The 14,245-nt window shown below is 39.7% G+C and overlaps 2 protein-coding genes across 2 annotated transcripts in view; one reads left to right on the top strand and one right to left on the bottom strand.

Moving 5' to 3' along the window:
* ROCK2 (Rho associated coiled-coil containing protein kinase 2) overlaps window positions 1-14,245 on the bottom strand; it is a 153,366-nt gene that overhangs the window by 42,972 nt on the left and 96,149 nt on the right. The gene's annotated exons all lie outside the window — the stretch shown is intronic.
* On the top strand, window positions 1,535-2,294 carry LOC101388094 (ragulator complex protein LAMTOR1-like). Its single transcript, XM_014792170.2, is given in 3 exon segments — window positions 1,535-1,791; window positions 1,794-1,944; window positions 2,171-2,294. Coding segments are annotated over 3 exon segments (483 nt in total). The 5' UTR covers window positions 1,535-1,556; the 3' UTR covers window positions 2,268-2,294.

Here is a 14,245-nt window from a genome sequence, read left to right as displayed (position 1 = left end):
TAGATGTGTGTAAAATGGGTATAAAAACACACAAACACAACTAATTCATTTATTATGTATACAGTGGCTATAAATTGCTACCAACAGAACTTCATTGCTGACATGGCTTTGGGAGGACAGGGGATAAATGCATTACGAAATGCACAAAATGTCTGGATTATGAGACATCAGGGATAACTTTCCAACTCTAAAATACAGGCAGCTTCATCAATGAAAGAAGAAAAAGGTGGTAAACTCTATGGGAACTCCATGCAAATCAACATCTTTCGTTTCTTTTTCTTATACTATGAAGTAGTTACTAGAGAAGTACAAAATGTAGTCTTGGGGAGTGCTGACATGGAGAAAAGAAAAAAATCATTAGAGAAAGGAAGCTTTGATATTTCAAAAAGAAAGTGTAGTAATTAAGATTGCAAAGGGCCCAGTTTAGAAGTTGGATAAAGAAATGGTTTTCATTATATCAAGAAAAATTGGGGGAAATAGATCAAATGTTTAAATTAAAAGATCTTAATAGTTTGAAAGTTACACCTCCAAGATGCTTATTTATAAATATGGAGCTGTGGCACCAGGATATTTGGCAAAATGATAAAAACACCCTCATCTGTGTTGAGTTTCGGTGGATAATAAGAGAATCCCTATCTGATGTCTTTGCGACAAGGACAAGAACCATTGTAGATATATGTACACACGTATTTTGTAGTATATATATGTGTGTATGTATGTTTGTGTATGCTACAAAATTAAATCAATATAGTAGTAGGGTGGTAAATAATACTTTTTCACCTCCAGCTCTGCCCTAACTTGCAAAGATTTTATAGACTAATTTAAATGCCTTTCATTTCCTTTACCTGCCCAGTAAAGAGTATATCATCCACATTCCTCATAAGGAAGCTATACAAACTACCAAAATACTAAGTATTACGACCACTTTGGGAAAATAAAGTTTAATGTATTTTGTAAACATGATTTATGTAAATGTTTTTATTTAAGGGCAATAAAATATATGTTAAACATGGGAAATTAATTTCCAAAGCAATCTTTTCATTCTTCAAATTAGCAGAAATAATTCAATTTTATTTTCCCAGGTATATAGTAAATAGAGAACAGAAGTCATTTTATTTTTTTTTGTAGACTTTTTCTTTTTTTAATTTTATTTATTTATTTATTTATTTTCCCCCAAAGCCCCAGTAGATAGTTGTATGTCATAGTTGCACATCCTTCTAGTTGCTGTATGTGGGACACGGCCTCAGCATGACCGGAGAAGCGGTGCGTCAGTGCGCACCCGGGATCTGAACCCGGGCCGCCAGCATCGGAGTGCGAGCACTCAACCGCTAAGCCACGGGGCCGGCCCCAGAAGTCATTTTAGTTTGAATATAAACTAATAAAATAAAATTTTGGGGAATAACTGATTAAATTATGAGGGTAATACTTTGTATGGATTACTACTTAGGAGAAAAGATGAAGAAGAGGGATGCAGCCACGGGTCATGTGACCGGAAGGGCTCTTGATGGACGCCGTCCCTCCTCGGCGCGGCCTGAGCGCCTGGCCTGACCCCAGCCATGGGGTGCTGCTGCAGCAGCGAGAACGAGGACTCGGACCAGGACCGAGAGGAGAGGAAGCTGCTGCTGGACCCTAGCAGCCCCCCAACCAAAGCCCTCAATGGAGCTGAGCCCAACTACCACAGCCTACCTTCTGCTCGCACAGATGAGCAGGCCCTGCTCTCCTCCATCCTTGCTAAGACAGCCAGCAACATCATCGACGTGTCTGCTGCAGACTCCCAGGGCATGGAGCAGCATGGTACATGGACCGGGCAACGCAGTACAGCACCTGCCTGGCTGTGCTGAGCAGCAGCCTGACCCATTGGAAGAAGCTGCCGCCACTGCCGTCTCTCACCAGCCAGCCCCACCAAGTGCTGGCCAGCGAGCCCGTTCCCTTCTCCGACTTGCAGCAGTCTCTTACTTTTTCTCCCCTCCCTAATCTCCTCCCCTCAACCTTTATTCTCTTTCTCTTTGTTCTTTTCCTTCTGTCTTTCCCATCCCTGCCTTTCTCTTTGGCTTCCTGTCCCCCATCATCCCCTCCTCTCTCTTGTTGCTATCCAATCCCCCTCCCTCCGCTTTGCATATCTCCCTTCTCACTGTCTCTTCTCTGTTCCTCTCCTTCCAGTCCCTCTGTCACAGGTCTCCAGGATAGCTGCTTATGCCTACAGTGCACTTTCTCAGATCCGTGTGGACGCAAAAGAGGAGCTGGTTGTACAGTTTGGGATCCCATGAAGAGAGTGGTCCTTGGAAAGCTCTTCTCCTCTCTTCACCCCGTCTCCACCTGCCTCCCCTGGGCCCTGGCCTCACTGCGACTAATCACAGAGAAGAATGTGGAGGAGGGGGAGAAGAGCGAGGCTAGAAGCCTGAGCAAGTGAGGATGCAGCAAGGGAGGGTAGAACCATTTGGGACTGGCCTTCAAAGCCCTGGCCAGGGGTGGGGTGGGGGTCAAAAGGACAGGACCTGGTAGGTCTTCACTGTCACTGCGGAGGTGGAGGTACCACTGTGAGGGTGATCATTAGGGGGCCTGTGCAAATGACAAGCTAAATAGTTTGAACTTTATTCAGTAGGTGACAGAAATCTACTGAAGGGTTTTAAGCTGGAGAGCAACATAAACAGGTATGCATTTTCAAAAGCTTCCTCAAAAGTAGTTTATTTTAGGGGCCGGCCCAGTGGCCTAGTGGTTACGTTCAATGCTCCACTTTGGCGGCCCAGGGTTCACAGGTTCAGATCCCAGGCACGGACCTAGACACCGCTCATCAAGCCATGGTGTGGTGGCATCCCACATACAAAATAGAGGAAGACGGGAACAGATGTTAGCTCAGGGCTAACCTTCCTCAGCAAAAAGAGGAGGATTGGCAATGGATATTAGCTCAGAGCCAGTCTTCCTCACAAAAAAAAAGTATTTTAAATAGGTCAGATTACACGTGTATTTGCTAAAGATAACTGACAAAATATCATAAATCAAGAGATTTACTGAAAACACAAAATTGGTCAATCACGAATCTTGGAGTTGGTCTAAGAACTATTCAAAATGCTTCCTGTGAGGGGCCGGCCCAATGGCGCAGCGGTTAAGTGTGCATGCTCTGCTTTGGCGGCCCGGGGTTCGCAGGCTCAGATCCCGGGCATGCACCGATGCACCGATGCACCGCTTGTCAAGCCATGCTGTGGCGGCATCCCATATAAAGTAGAGGAAGATGGACATGGATGTTAGCCCAGGGCCAATCATCCTCAGCGGAAAAAAAAAAAAAAACGAGGATTGGCATCGGACGTTAGCTCAGGGCTGATCCTCCTCACCAAAAAAAAAAAAAAATGCTTCCTGTGAAAATGGAAAAGAAAAATTATAAATGGAATTCTTAATTATCAGAAACATTAAAAGCCTCAGCTTGACTGCTACATAGGAAGGCGTCTTTTCAGTCCATTTCAATAATTAAAAATGAGCACTTGCACCAGGGGCTCCTTTCTCAAAGAGGGATATCCTTTGCCTTGTAAGACTGTTGGCTAGTGGAAGGTCCTGCTGCTTCTTGTGTTCTATCTAAAAAACATCTAGTTTAGAACCCCATTTCCCCTTGCACTGTGTAGTGCCCAGAGGCACATAAAGCTGCCTGTTATTCCCGTTATCTCCCTGGGACCAATTACTATTTTATTAGGGCTCTGGTTACAAAGCTGCATAGCTTTTCAATGGTCTGTTTTTATTGCTCCCATAAAACTGTTCTTAAATGTATAATTTTGCAGAAAATAAGATTTTTCAGAAACATAAATAGAAATGCCTATATTTTAAAAATTGATGTCACTTGTAGAAAAGTTAAAAACATTAAGAATTTACCAATTAGGTTTTTAAAAATTATAGCCTCAATTTAATCAAATGGTATACACTAGAATATTAATAGATAAAATCTTATACTATTTTCAGGTAATTTAAAATACTAACATAAAATGTGCCTTAAAAGGTGGTAACGGTTGCTATGAAATGCATAATGACAGGCAAAGAGGGAACTCAACTTATTAAATTAATTCAAGTAATTTTAAAGATTTTATTTATTTATTTTTTTTAAAGATTTTATTTATTTATTTTTCCCCCCAAAGCCCCAGTAGATAGTTGTATGTCATGGCTGCACATCCTTCTAGTTGCTGTATGTGGGACACGGCCTCAGCATGGCCAGAGAACCGGCGCGTCAGTGCGCGCCCGGGATCCGAACCCAGGCTGCCAGCATTGGAGCGCGCACGCTTAACCGTTAAGCCACGAAGCCGGCCCCATAATTCAAGTAATTTTAAATAGGAGTACTTCTTGGCTGTCATTTAGATACATCTAGATGTAAATACACTACACTGTAACCTTCACTCAATAATATTTTTTTCAGAGAGAAAAAGAGTAATAGCATCCAAAAAATTATGTAATCCACAATTTATCAATGATAGAACCCAATGATATAACATTACTCTTAACTGTGATAGTAACAAATTATTTTAGTCCTTGTTGGTTATAATTTTATAGCTGCGTTTTATTTTTGCTTTTATCCATGACATAATGTTTTATACGAAGCCAGAAGAGCTACAAAGATCATTTCAGGCATCTCTGTCTATATTATAGATAAAGAGTTGGCAAATTTTTTCTGTAAAGGGCCAGAGGGTAAACATTTTAGGCTGTGTGGGCCACACAGGGTGTCTAACGCGTATTTTCTTTTTTTCAAACAATCTTTTAAAAATGGAAAAACAATTTTTAGCACAGGAGCTGTAAAAAACCAAGCCACAGGCCAGATTTGACCCTGTGCTCTAGTTTGTGATCCCTTCTACAGATGTATAGATGAATGAGAATGAAACTATGAACATTTCTAATGGCTTTGAGACTAACAACAATCAAACAGAGGCAAAGTGATGAAGCCGAAACTTGCAATACTACTACTAACATTAGCAACCAACATATCAAAATTTTTAAAAGTTAAAATTTTGTGTGCTCCACTTCAGCAGCCCAGGTTTGTGGACCTACTCCACTCATCAGCCATGCTGTGGAGGCGACCCACATACAAAAAGTAGAGGAAGATTGGCACAGATGTTAGCTCAGGGCTAATCTTCCTCAAGCAAAAAAAAGGAGGAAGACTGCCAATGGAATGTTAACTCAGGGCCAATCTTCCTCATCAAAAAACAAACCAAAATAAAACAAAAAATATTACTTTACACCAGTGGAATTGGTAAGATTTAGAGAGTGAATAACAGGAAGGGTGAGTGAGGATACAGGGAGCCAAGATCTCTCATGCACCATCAGCAAGAGGCTATAACATCTACAGCCATTCTGGAGATGAGGTAATACTTTATTTACATATCCTCTGATACAGTAGTCTCTTTTCTAGATTTATATTTAGAGGAAACCCTAGTCAGAATAGACATGGCACATGTATGAAGATGTTCAACATAGGTAGCAGAGAGCTGGATGTGACCTAGGAATCCAACACAAGGGGGAATAATAAGTAAAATTAGTAGACAGCTACTATGGAATACTAAGCAGCAATGAGCTAATTTACATATATCAGGAATAGATATAAAACAATGTTGAGTGAAAAAAGTAAACAAAATGACATCCATACTATTATACTACTTATACATATGTAGACTAAACTAATAGTCTGCAAGAGCTTATAGTAAACACATTACAGTGGCTGTGTAGTAGAGAAAGAGAGAATAAGACAGAAACTGAAAAGATGAAAACAATAAAACAAGAACAAGATGGGGCCTTCGTGTAGACTACTAATGACAATAAGCTGTGAACCAAGGAGTATAATTAACTCAAGTATATGTACAGAATTTAAAAACAGTAAACAAAATTATAGAAATCACATTTTATTTTGCCTCATAAAGAGACAATTTAAGATATTTAAATAGCTGAATTTATTATTTGCTTACACACTTGTAAAATTATTTTGTAAATACCATATTCTGTCCTGTTCCTCATACTCTCACACTCTGCACCCTCCTTCCTTAACCACCTTTACCCACCTTAAAAACATGTGGTATGATTTATTTTTCTGCAACCACCAAAAGGTTTTTGGTTTAATTAAAATTCGAGGTTAGGAGTCAAGATGGCGGCGTAGGCAGATTCTGAACTCACCTCCTCCCGTGGACACAGCCAATTTACAACTACTCGTGGAAAAATTACCCCTGAGACAGAACTGAAAACTGGATAAGAGGAACTCCTGCAACAACGGACAATCCTAACTGAGGTGGAGGAGGCAGAGACTCCCTTCTGGAGAGGAAAAACGCCGCCTTCACAAGCCGCCAGCTTCACGGCCGCCGGGAGCAGCTCACAGGTACGCAGCCTCCCTGGAGGCGCAGGGCCATGAGCCGGGAGTGCCCCCGTTGTGGGCATTTTGTGGACCCAGCACAATCGACACCAGCGGCATAATATCTGACTTTGCCTGCTACTAAAGCATTGGGGAGCACCCCCAGAAAACACGGTTCACAAAGAAACTAAAACTGGCTCTTAAAGGGCCCGCGCACAAACTCACCCGTTCCAGAGAGCATCCTAAAATCACCAGAAAGAAAGGTGCACAGTGCTTCGGTGACAAGAGACTCACCTAATAGGCCCTGAGTGCATCTCCGTGAGGGGTGAGACCTCTCCAGGGACTGGGACATTGGCGGCGGCCATTGTTGTGGCCTGGTGTGAGCGTGCTGACACAGACGCCATTGGAGTTCTCCCTGAGGCCTGCTAGCCCAGGGTCTGCTCCACCCGCTAGAGCAGCGATTTAATCCAGCTCAGCCAGCGCAGGCAGCCCACCCTAGAGACTGGCCCCACCCAACAACAAGCCCTCAGGCAACGTGTGGGCCTGCATAGATTGGTGACTGGATTCTCTGCAGCCTGGCAACTGAGCTGACTTGAGTGGGGCAGGGTGTGCACAAGGAGCGGGTGGAGAGTGTGGGGTGGTGGCGGAGCGTGTGGGGCTCCCGCCGTGGAGAGACTGGGTCCGCTTGGGGAGGTCGGGGCACTCACACGGGGCAGGACTGTGTTGACTGTGTGTGTGGACCTGTGGGCAACAGGGCTTGTCAGCTGCAGAAGACTTGTGCTTCTCAAAGACCCACATAGGAGGTTTGCCCCACCTTCCAAAGCCTGAAACAATTGGGTGCTCCTGTGCCTGAGGGCAGCCCCACCCAGCTGCAATCCTCAGAGAGCTGACAAGAGACCTAATAGGCTAGAGGTTTACAGCAATTGTAAGGCCCTGAGCCTAACAACCTGCCACACTGGGGGCCTACTCACTTAAAAGAAATACTGCAACACAGATGTGGTATTAGAACTTGCAGCCAACTGTGCTGGGGCTCCCCACACCTGATAAAGAGACTGAAGGGCCCACAACAACTACAAGCAGCTGAGCATTACAACAGCTGGCCAAGAGCATAACTCAGCCTCCCTGAGCACCTATAGGGAGAGCTAACAGGCCACAATAGAAGGACACACGTAGCCCACATAGGGGCCACCCCTGGAACATTGAGAACTGAGGGAAGCACACTGGAAGCCTCCTAAGCCATCACTTACATAAGGTCACCTATCCAAGAGCAGGAGACGTAGCTGACCTACCTAATACATAGACACAAGCACAGGGAAAGAGGCAAAATGAGGAGGCAAAAGAATACATTCCAAGTAAGGGAACAGGACAAAACCCCAGAAAAGGAACTAAGTGAAACAGAAATGAGCAACCTACCTGACAGAGAGTTCAAACTAAGAGTGTTAAGGATGCTCACTGATCTGGGGAGAAGAATAGATGAACTCAGTGAGAATGTCAACAAAGAAATGGAAGATATAAAAAGAACCAATCAGAAATGAAGAATACAATACTGGAAATGAAAAATTCATTAGAGGGACTCAAAAGCAGAGTAGAGGATACAGAAGAACGGATCTGTGAGCTGGAAGAAAGACTAGAAGAAATTACCCAAGGTGAACAGGTAAAAGAGAAAAGAATTAAAAAGAGTGAGGACAGTCTAAGGGACCTCTGGGACAACATCAAAGCGCACTAACATCCGTGTTATAGGTGTCCCGGAAGGAGAAGAGCGAGACAAGGGGGCAGAGAATCTATTTCAAGAAATAATAGATGAAAACTTCCCTAACCTAAGGAAGGAAACAGACATCCAGGTACAGGAGGCACAGAGAGCCCCAAACAAGATAAACCCAAAGAGGCCCACACCAAGACACATCATAATCAAAATGTCCAGAATTAAAGATAAAGAGAGAATCCTAAAAGCCGCAAGAGAATGTCAAGTTACATACAAAGGAAACCCCATAAGGCTATCAGCTGACTTCTCGGCAGAAACCTTACAGGCTAGAAGAGAATGGCACGATATATTTAAAGTGCTAAAAGGAAAAAACTTACAGCCAAGAATACTCTACCCAGCAAGGTTATCGTTCAAAATGGAAGGAGAGATCAAAATTTTCCCAGATAAGCAAAAATTAAAGGAGTTTGTCACCAAGAAACCAGTGTTACAAGAAATGTTAAAGGGACTGATTGAAGGGGAAAAGAGAAGACCACAAATAGGAAAAATTATCTATTTCCACGATTAGAACGTAATGGATACAAATGCACAAAAAAGAAGTTGGATATGATATCAAAAACATAAAAGGAGGGAGGAGGGGAGTTAAGAGTACAGCTTTCAGACAGAGGTCAAACTAAAGTGACCATCAATTCTGTATAGAAGAAGTAAGGAACAGAGAAGGACTACTAAAACACTGAGGGAAAAAAAAAAAAAAAAAAAGTTAAAAAATGGCAGTAAGTACATACTTATCAATAGCTACTTTAAACGTCAATGGACTAAATGCTCCAATTAAAAGGCATAGGGTGGCTGACTGGATAAAAAAACAAGACCCATATATATGCTGCATACAAGAGACACACTTCAGACCTAAAGACACTCACAAACTGAAAGTGAAGGGATGGAAAAAGATACTCCACGCAAATGGCAATGAAAAGAAAGCTGGGGTAGCAGTACTCATATCAGACAAAATAGACTTTAAAACAAAAACTGTAAAACGAGACAAAGAAGGGCATTACATAATGATCAAGGGAACAATCCAACAAGAGGATATAACACTTGTAAATATCTACGCACCCAATGTAGGTGCACCTAAATATATAAAGCAATTATTAACAGACATAAAAACAGAAATAGACAGTAACACAATAATAGTAGGGGACTTTAACACTCCACTTACACCAATGGATAGATCATCCAAACAGAAGATCAATAAGGAAACATTGGCCTTAAACGACACACTAGAACAGATGGACCTAGTAGATATATACAGAGCATTCCATCCAAAAACCGAAGAATACACGTTCTTTTCAAATGCACATGGAACGTTCTCCAGGATTGATCACATATTAGGCCACAAAACAAGTCTCCATAAATTTAAGAAGATTGAAATAATACCAACCATCTTTTCTGACCACAACGGTATGAAACTAGAAATCAACTATAGGAAGAAAATCAGAAAAGCCACAAATACATGGAGATTAAACAAAATGCTACTAAACAATGATTGGGTTAACGAAGAAATCAAAGAAGAAATCAAAAAATACCTGGAGACAAATGAAAATGAAAATATGACATGCCAGAATTTATGGGATACAGCAAAAGCGGTTCTAAGAGGGAAGTTTATAGCAATACAGGCCTATCTCAACAAACAAGAAAAATCTCAAATAAACAATCTAACAATGCACCTAAAGGAACTGGAAAAAGAAGAACAAACAAAGCCCAAAATCAGTAGAAGAAGGGAAATAATAAAAATCAGAGCAGAAAAAAATAAAAAAGAGACCAAAAAAACAATAGAAAAATTAATAAAACCAAGAGCTGGTTCTTTGAAAAGATAAACAAAATTGACAAACCTTTAGCTAGACTCACCAAGAAAAAAAGAGAGAAGGCACAAATAAGTAAAATCAGAAATGAAAGAGGAGAGGTTACAACAGACACCTCAGAAATACAAAAGATTATAAGAGAATACTATGAAAAACTATGTGCCAACCAATTCGACAATCTGGAAGAAATGGATAAATTCTTAGAATCATACAACCTTCCAAAACTGGATCAAGAAGAAGTAGAGAATTTGAATAGACCAATCACCAGTAAGGAGATCGAAACAGTAATCAAAAACCTCCCCAAAAATAAAAGTCCAGGACCAGACGGCTTCCCTGGTGAATTCTACCAAACATTCAAAGAAGACTTAATACCTATCCTTCTCAAACTCTTCCAAAAAATTGAGGAGGGGGGGAAGCTCCCTAACTCATTCTATGAAGCTGACATTACCCTGATACCAAAACCGGACAAGGACAACACAAAAAAAGAAAATTACAGGCCAATATCACTGATGAACATTGATGCGAAAATCCTCAATAAAATACTAGCAAATCGCATACAACAATACGTTAAAAAGATTATACACCATGATCAAGTGGGATTTATTCCAGGGATGCAGGGATGGTTTAACATTCGCAAATCGATCAACGTAATACACCACATTAATAAAATGAAGAATAAAAATCACATGATCATCTCAATAGATGCAGAGAAAGCATTTGACAAGATACAGCATCCATTTATGATAAAAACTCTGAATAAAATGGGTATAGAAGGAAAGTACCTCAACATAATAAAGACCATATATGACAAACCCACAGCTAATATCATCCTCAATGGTGAAAAATTGAAAGCTATCCCTCTAAGAACAGGAACCAGACAAGGATGCCCACTGTCACCACTCCTATTTAACATAGTATTGGAAGTCCTAGCCAGAGCAATCAGGCAAGAGAAAGAAATAAAAGGGATCCAAATTGGAAAGGAAGAAGTGAAACTGTCACTATTTGCAGATGACATGATTTTATATATAGAAAACCCTAAAGAATCCACCAGAAAACTTTTAGAAGTAATAAACGAGTATGGTAAAGTTGCAGGATACAAAATCAACATACAAAAATCAGTTGCATTTCTGTACACTAACAACGAAGTAGAAGAAAGAGAAATTAAGAATACCATCCCATTTACAATTGCAACAAAAAGAATAAAATACCTAGGAGTAAACTTAACCAAAGAGGTGAAAGATCTGTACACCAAAAACTATAAAACATTGCTGAAAGAAATTGAAGAAGACACAAAGAAATGGAAAGATATTCCATGCTCTTGGATTGGAAGAATTAACATAGTTAAGATGTCCATACTTCCTAAAGCCATCTATAGATTCAATGCAATCCCTATCAAAGTTCCAACAACATTTTTCACAGAAATAGAACAAAGAATCCTAAAATTTATATGGAACAACAAAAGACCCCGAATAGCTAAAGGAATCCTGAGAAAAAAGAACAAAGCTGGAGGTATCACACTCCCTGATTTCAAAATATACTACAAAGCTATAGTAACCAAAACAGCATGGTACTGGCACAAAAACAGACCCACAGATCAATGGAATAGAATCGAAAGCCCAGAAATAAACCCACACATCTATGGACAGCTAATCTTCGACAAAGGAGCCAAGAACATACAATGGGGAAAAGAAAGTCTCTTCAACAAATGGTGTTGGGAAAACTGGATAGCCATATGCAAAAAAATGAAAGTAGACCCTTACCTTACACCATACACAAAAATTAACTCCAAATGGATTAAAGACTTGAATGTAAGACCTGAAACTGTGAAACTTCTAGAAGAAAACATAGGCAGTACGCTCTTCCACATCAGTCTTAGCAACATCTTTTCAAACACCACATCTGACCGGGCAAGAGAAACAATAGAAAAAATAAACAAATGGGACTACATCAAACTAAAAAGCTTCTGCACAGCAAAGGAAACCATCAACAAAACGAAAAGACAACCTAACAATTGGGAGAAGATATTTGCAAACCATACATCTGATAAGGGCTTAATCTCCAAAATATATAAAGAACTCATGCATCTTTCCAACAAAAAAACTACCAACCCAATTAAAAAATGGGCAAAAGACCTGAACAGACACTTCTCCAAAGAAGATATACAGATGGCCAACAGACACATGAAAAGATGTTCAAAATCACTATCAGGGAAATGCAAATCAAAACTACAATGAGATATCACCTCACGCCAGTCACAATGGCTATGATTAACAAGACAGGAAACAACATGTGTTGGAGAGGATGTGGAGAGAAGGGAACTCTCATACACTGCTGGTGGGAGTGCAAACTGGTGCAGCCACTATGGAAAACAGTATGGAGATTCCTCAAAAAATCAACGATAGAACTACCATATGATCCAGCTATTCCACTGTTGGGTATTTATCCAAAGAACTTGAAAACACCAATTTGCAAAGGTACATGCACCCCTGTGTTCATTGCAGCCTTATTCACGATAGCCAAGACTTGGAAGCAGCCTAAGTGCCCATCAAGGGACGAATGGATAAAGAAGCTGTGGTATATATACACAATGGAATACTACTCAGCCATAAGAAACGACGAAATCCAGCCATTTGTGACAACATGGATGGACATTGAGGGTATAATGCAAAGTGAAATTAGTCAGAGGGAGAAGGTCAAATACCGTATGATTTCCTTCATTAAGTAGTAGATAATAACAACAATAAACAAACACATAGGGACAGAGATTGGATTGGTGGTTACCAGAGGGGAAGGGGGGAGGGAGGAGGGTGAAAGGGATAATTCGGTACATGTGTGTGGTGATGGGTTGTAATTAGTATTTTGGTGGTGAACATGATGTAGTCCATGCAGAAATAGAAGTACAATGATGTACACCTGAAATTTTTACAATGTTATAAACCAATGTTACTGCAATAAACAAAAAATTAAAAATAAATAAATAAATAAAATTGCTTATTTGTATGCAAAAAAAAAAATTAATTTAAATTAAATTAAAAATTCAAAAAAAAAAATTTCGAATACACTCATGGAAGTGCAGCATGTAAACATTCATTATGTATAACAGACACAAAATGTTTAGCCTTCTATCAGGAAATTATTTCCTACTTTATTTTTATTAAAGATAAGTTTCACTATTAATCATTTCATACTATATTATGATAAACACCACAAGAGGGAGCTTTGGGCACAACCAAATACTCCACCTACTAAACATTGATTAAGGTATGCACAGACATAGTAACAGACTTTATGAAGACCAAAGTAAAGGTATGTTAAGTTTTAGCTGAGTAGACCAGGCATACAAACCTAGATAGATGAAAATGGCCTATGAAGTATAGGACAAATTCTAAATAAGTAAGGACATTATGACATTAGAAGAGTGATCAGTCAGATTAGGATTATCAGGAAGAACTTTCTAGATGAGGTAAAATCTGAGCTGAGCTTGGAAGAATACAGATTGCTGATGAAGGCAGTACAATCAATAGAAGTGAATGTCACACAGGTGGCAGGCATAAAAAAGTAAAGAGAAAAGAAAATCATCTTAATTCAAAATAAACGTCTTCACAAGGTAACAGGAAACAAGATTAGCTATATAAGCATACTGGGAGCTTGTAAAAACCATACAAAAGATGATATTCAGTGTGCTGTCAATATACATTAACATTTAGAAAGTCCGATATATGCAAGTCACTCCCTAGATCCAACAAGGGAATACAAAGAAAATTAACCATGACCCTTCCCCAAATTACTGCCAGGAATTACAGTATACTTACAGAGATAGACAAGAGACATACACTTTGCAACAAATCAACATCATAATTAGCTATGAGGTTAACGGTACTGAATCTATTAATCATAATATGAACTGTTCAACAGATAAAGCACCACAATAGATGGTGTCCCCAAATTTATTCTATGTGCTTCATGCAGATAGGGTTGATAGGAGATGGTAACATAAATTTCTTTTTTTAAAGGAAAAATATAGAAATAATAATGGTGATGGAAATACCCATGTACCTTAATTTATATTTTGTGTCCTACCTCTTCACCTAGATCATTATACACATGAACCAGTTTTTACTGGTAGCAAACGCTTGTCAACATTCTATCAAGGAGATAACTATTTAAGCTATCTGAGTTACTTCTCTTGGATTCACCAAATCTACTAATAAAGTATTCTACAGCTAGATGAATAATTAGGAAAGGAAATGTTTTGATTTGGATATTTTATTACCTTGTTTGAATCATTACACAGTTAGCAAAACTAAATTTATCTTTGTTTAAAACTATGAAGTCCAGATTTAAAGTGTTTCTTTTGTTTTTGTTTCTCAAAAAACTAGC

This window comes from Ceratotherium simum, chromosome 11 (genome assembly GCF_057802395.1).
Source record: "Ceratotherium simum simum isolate JZ-2026a chromosome 11, ASM5780239v1, whole genome shotgun sequence".
NCBI lineage: Eukaryota > Metazoa > Chordata > Mammalia > Perissodactyla > Rhinocerotidae > Ceratotherium > Ceratotherium simum.
The sequence above is the reverse complement of the archived record's forward strand: the minus strand, read 5'-3'. Positions and strand labels throughout refer to the sequence as shown.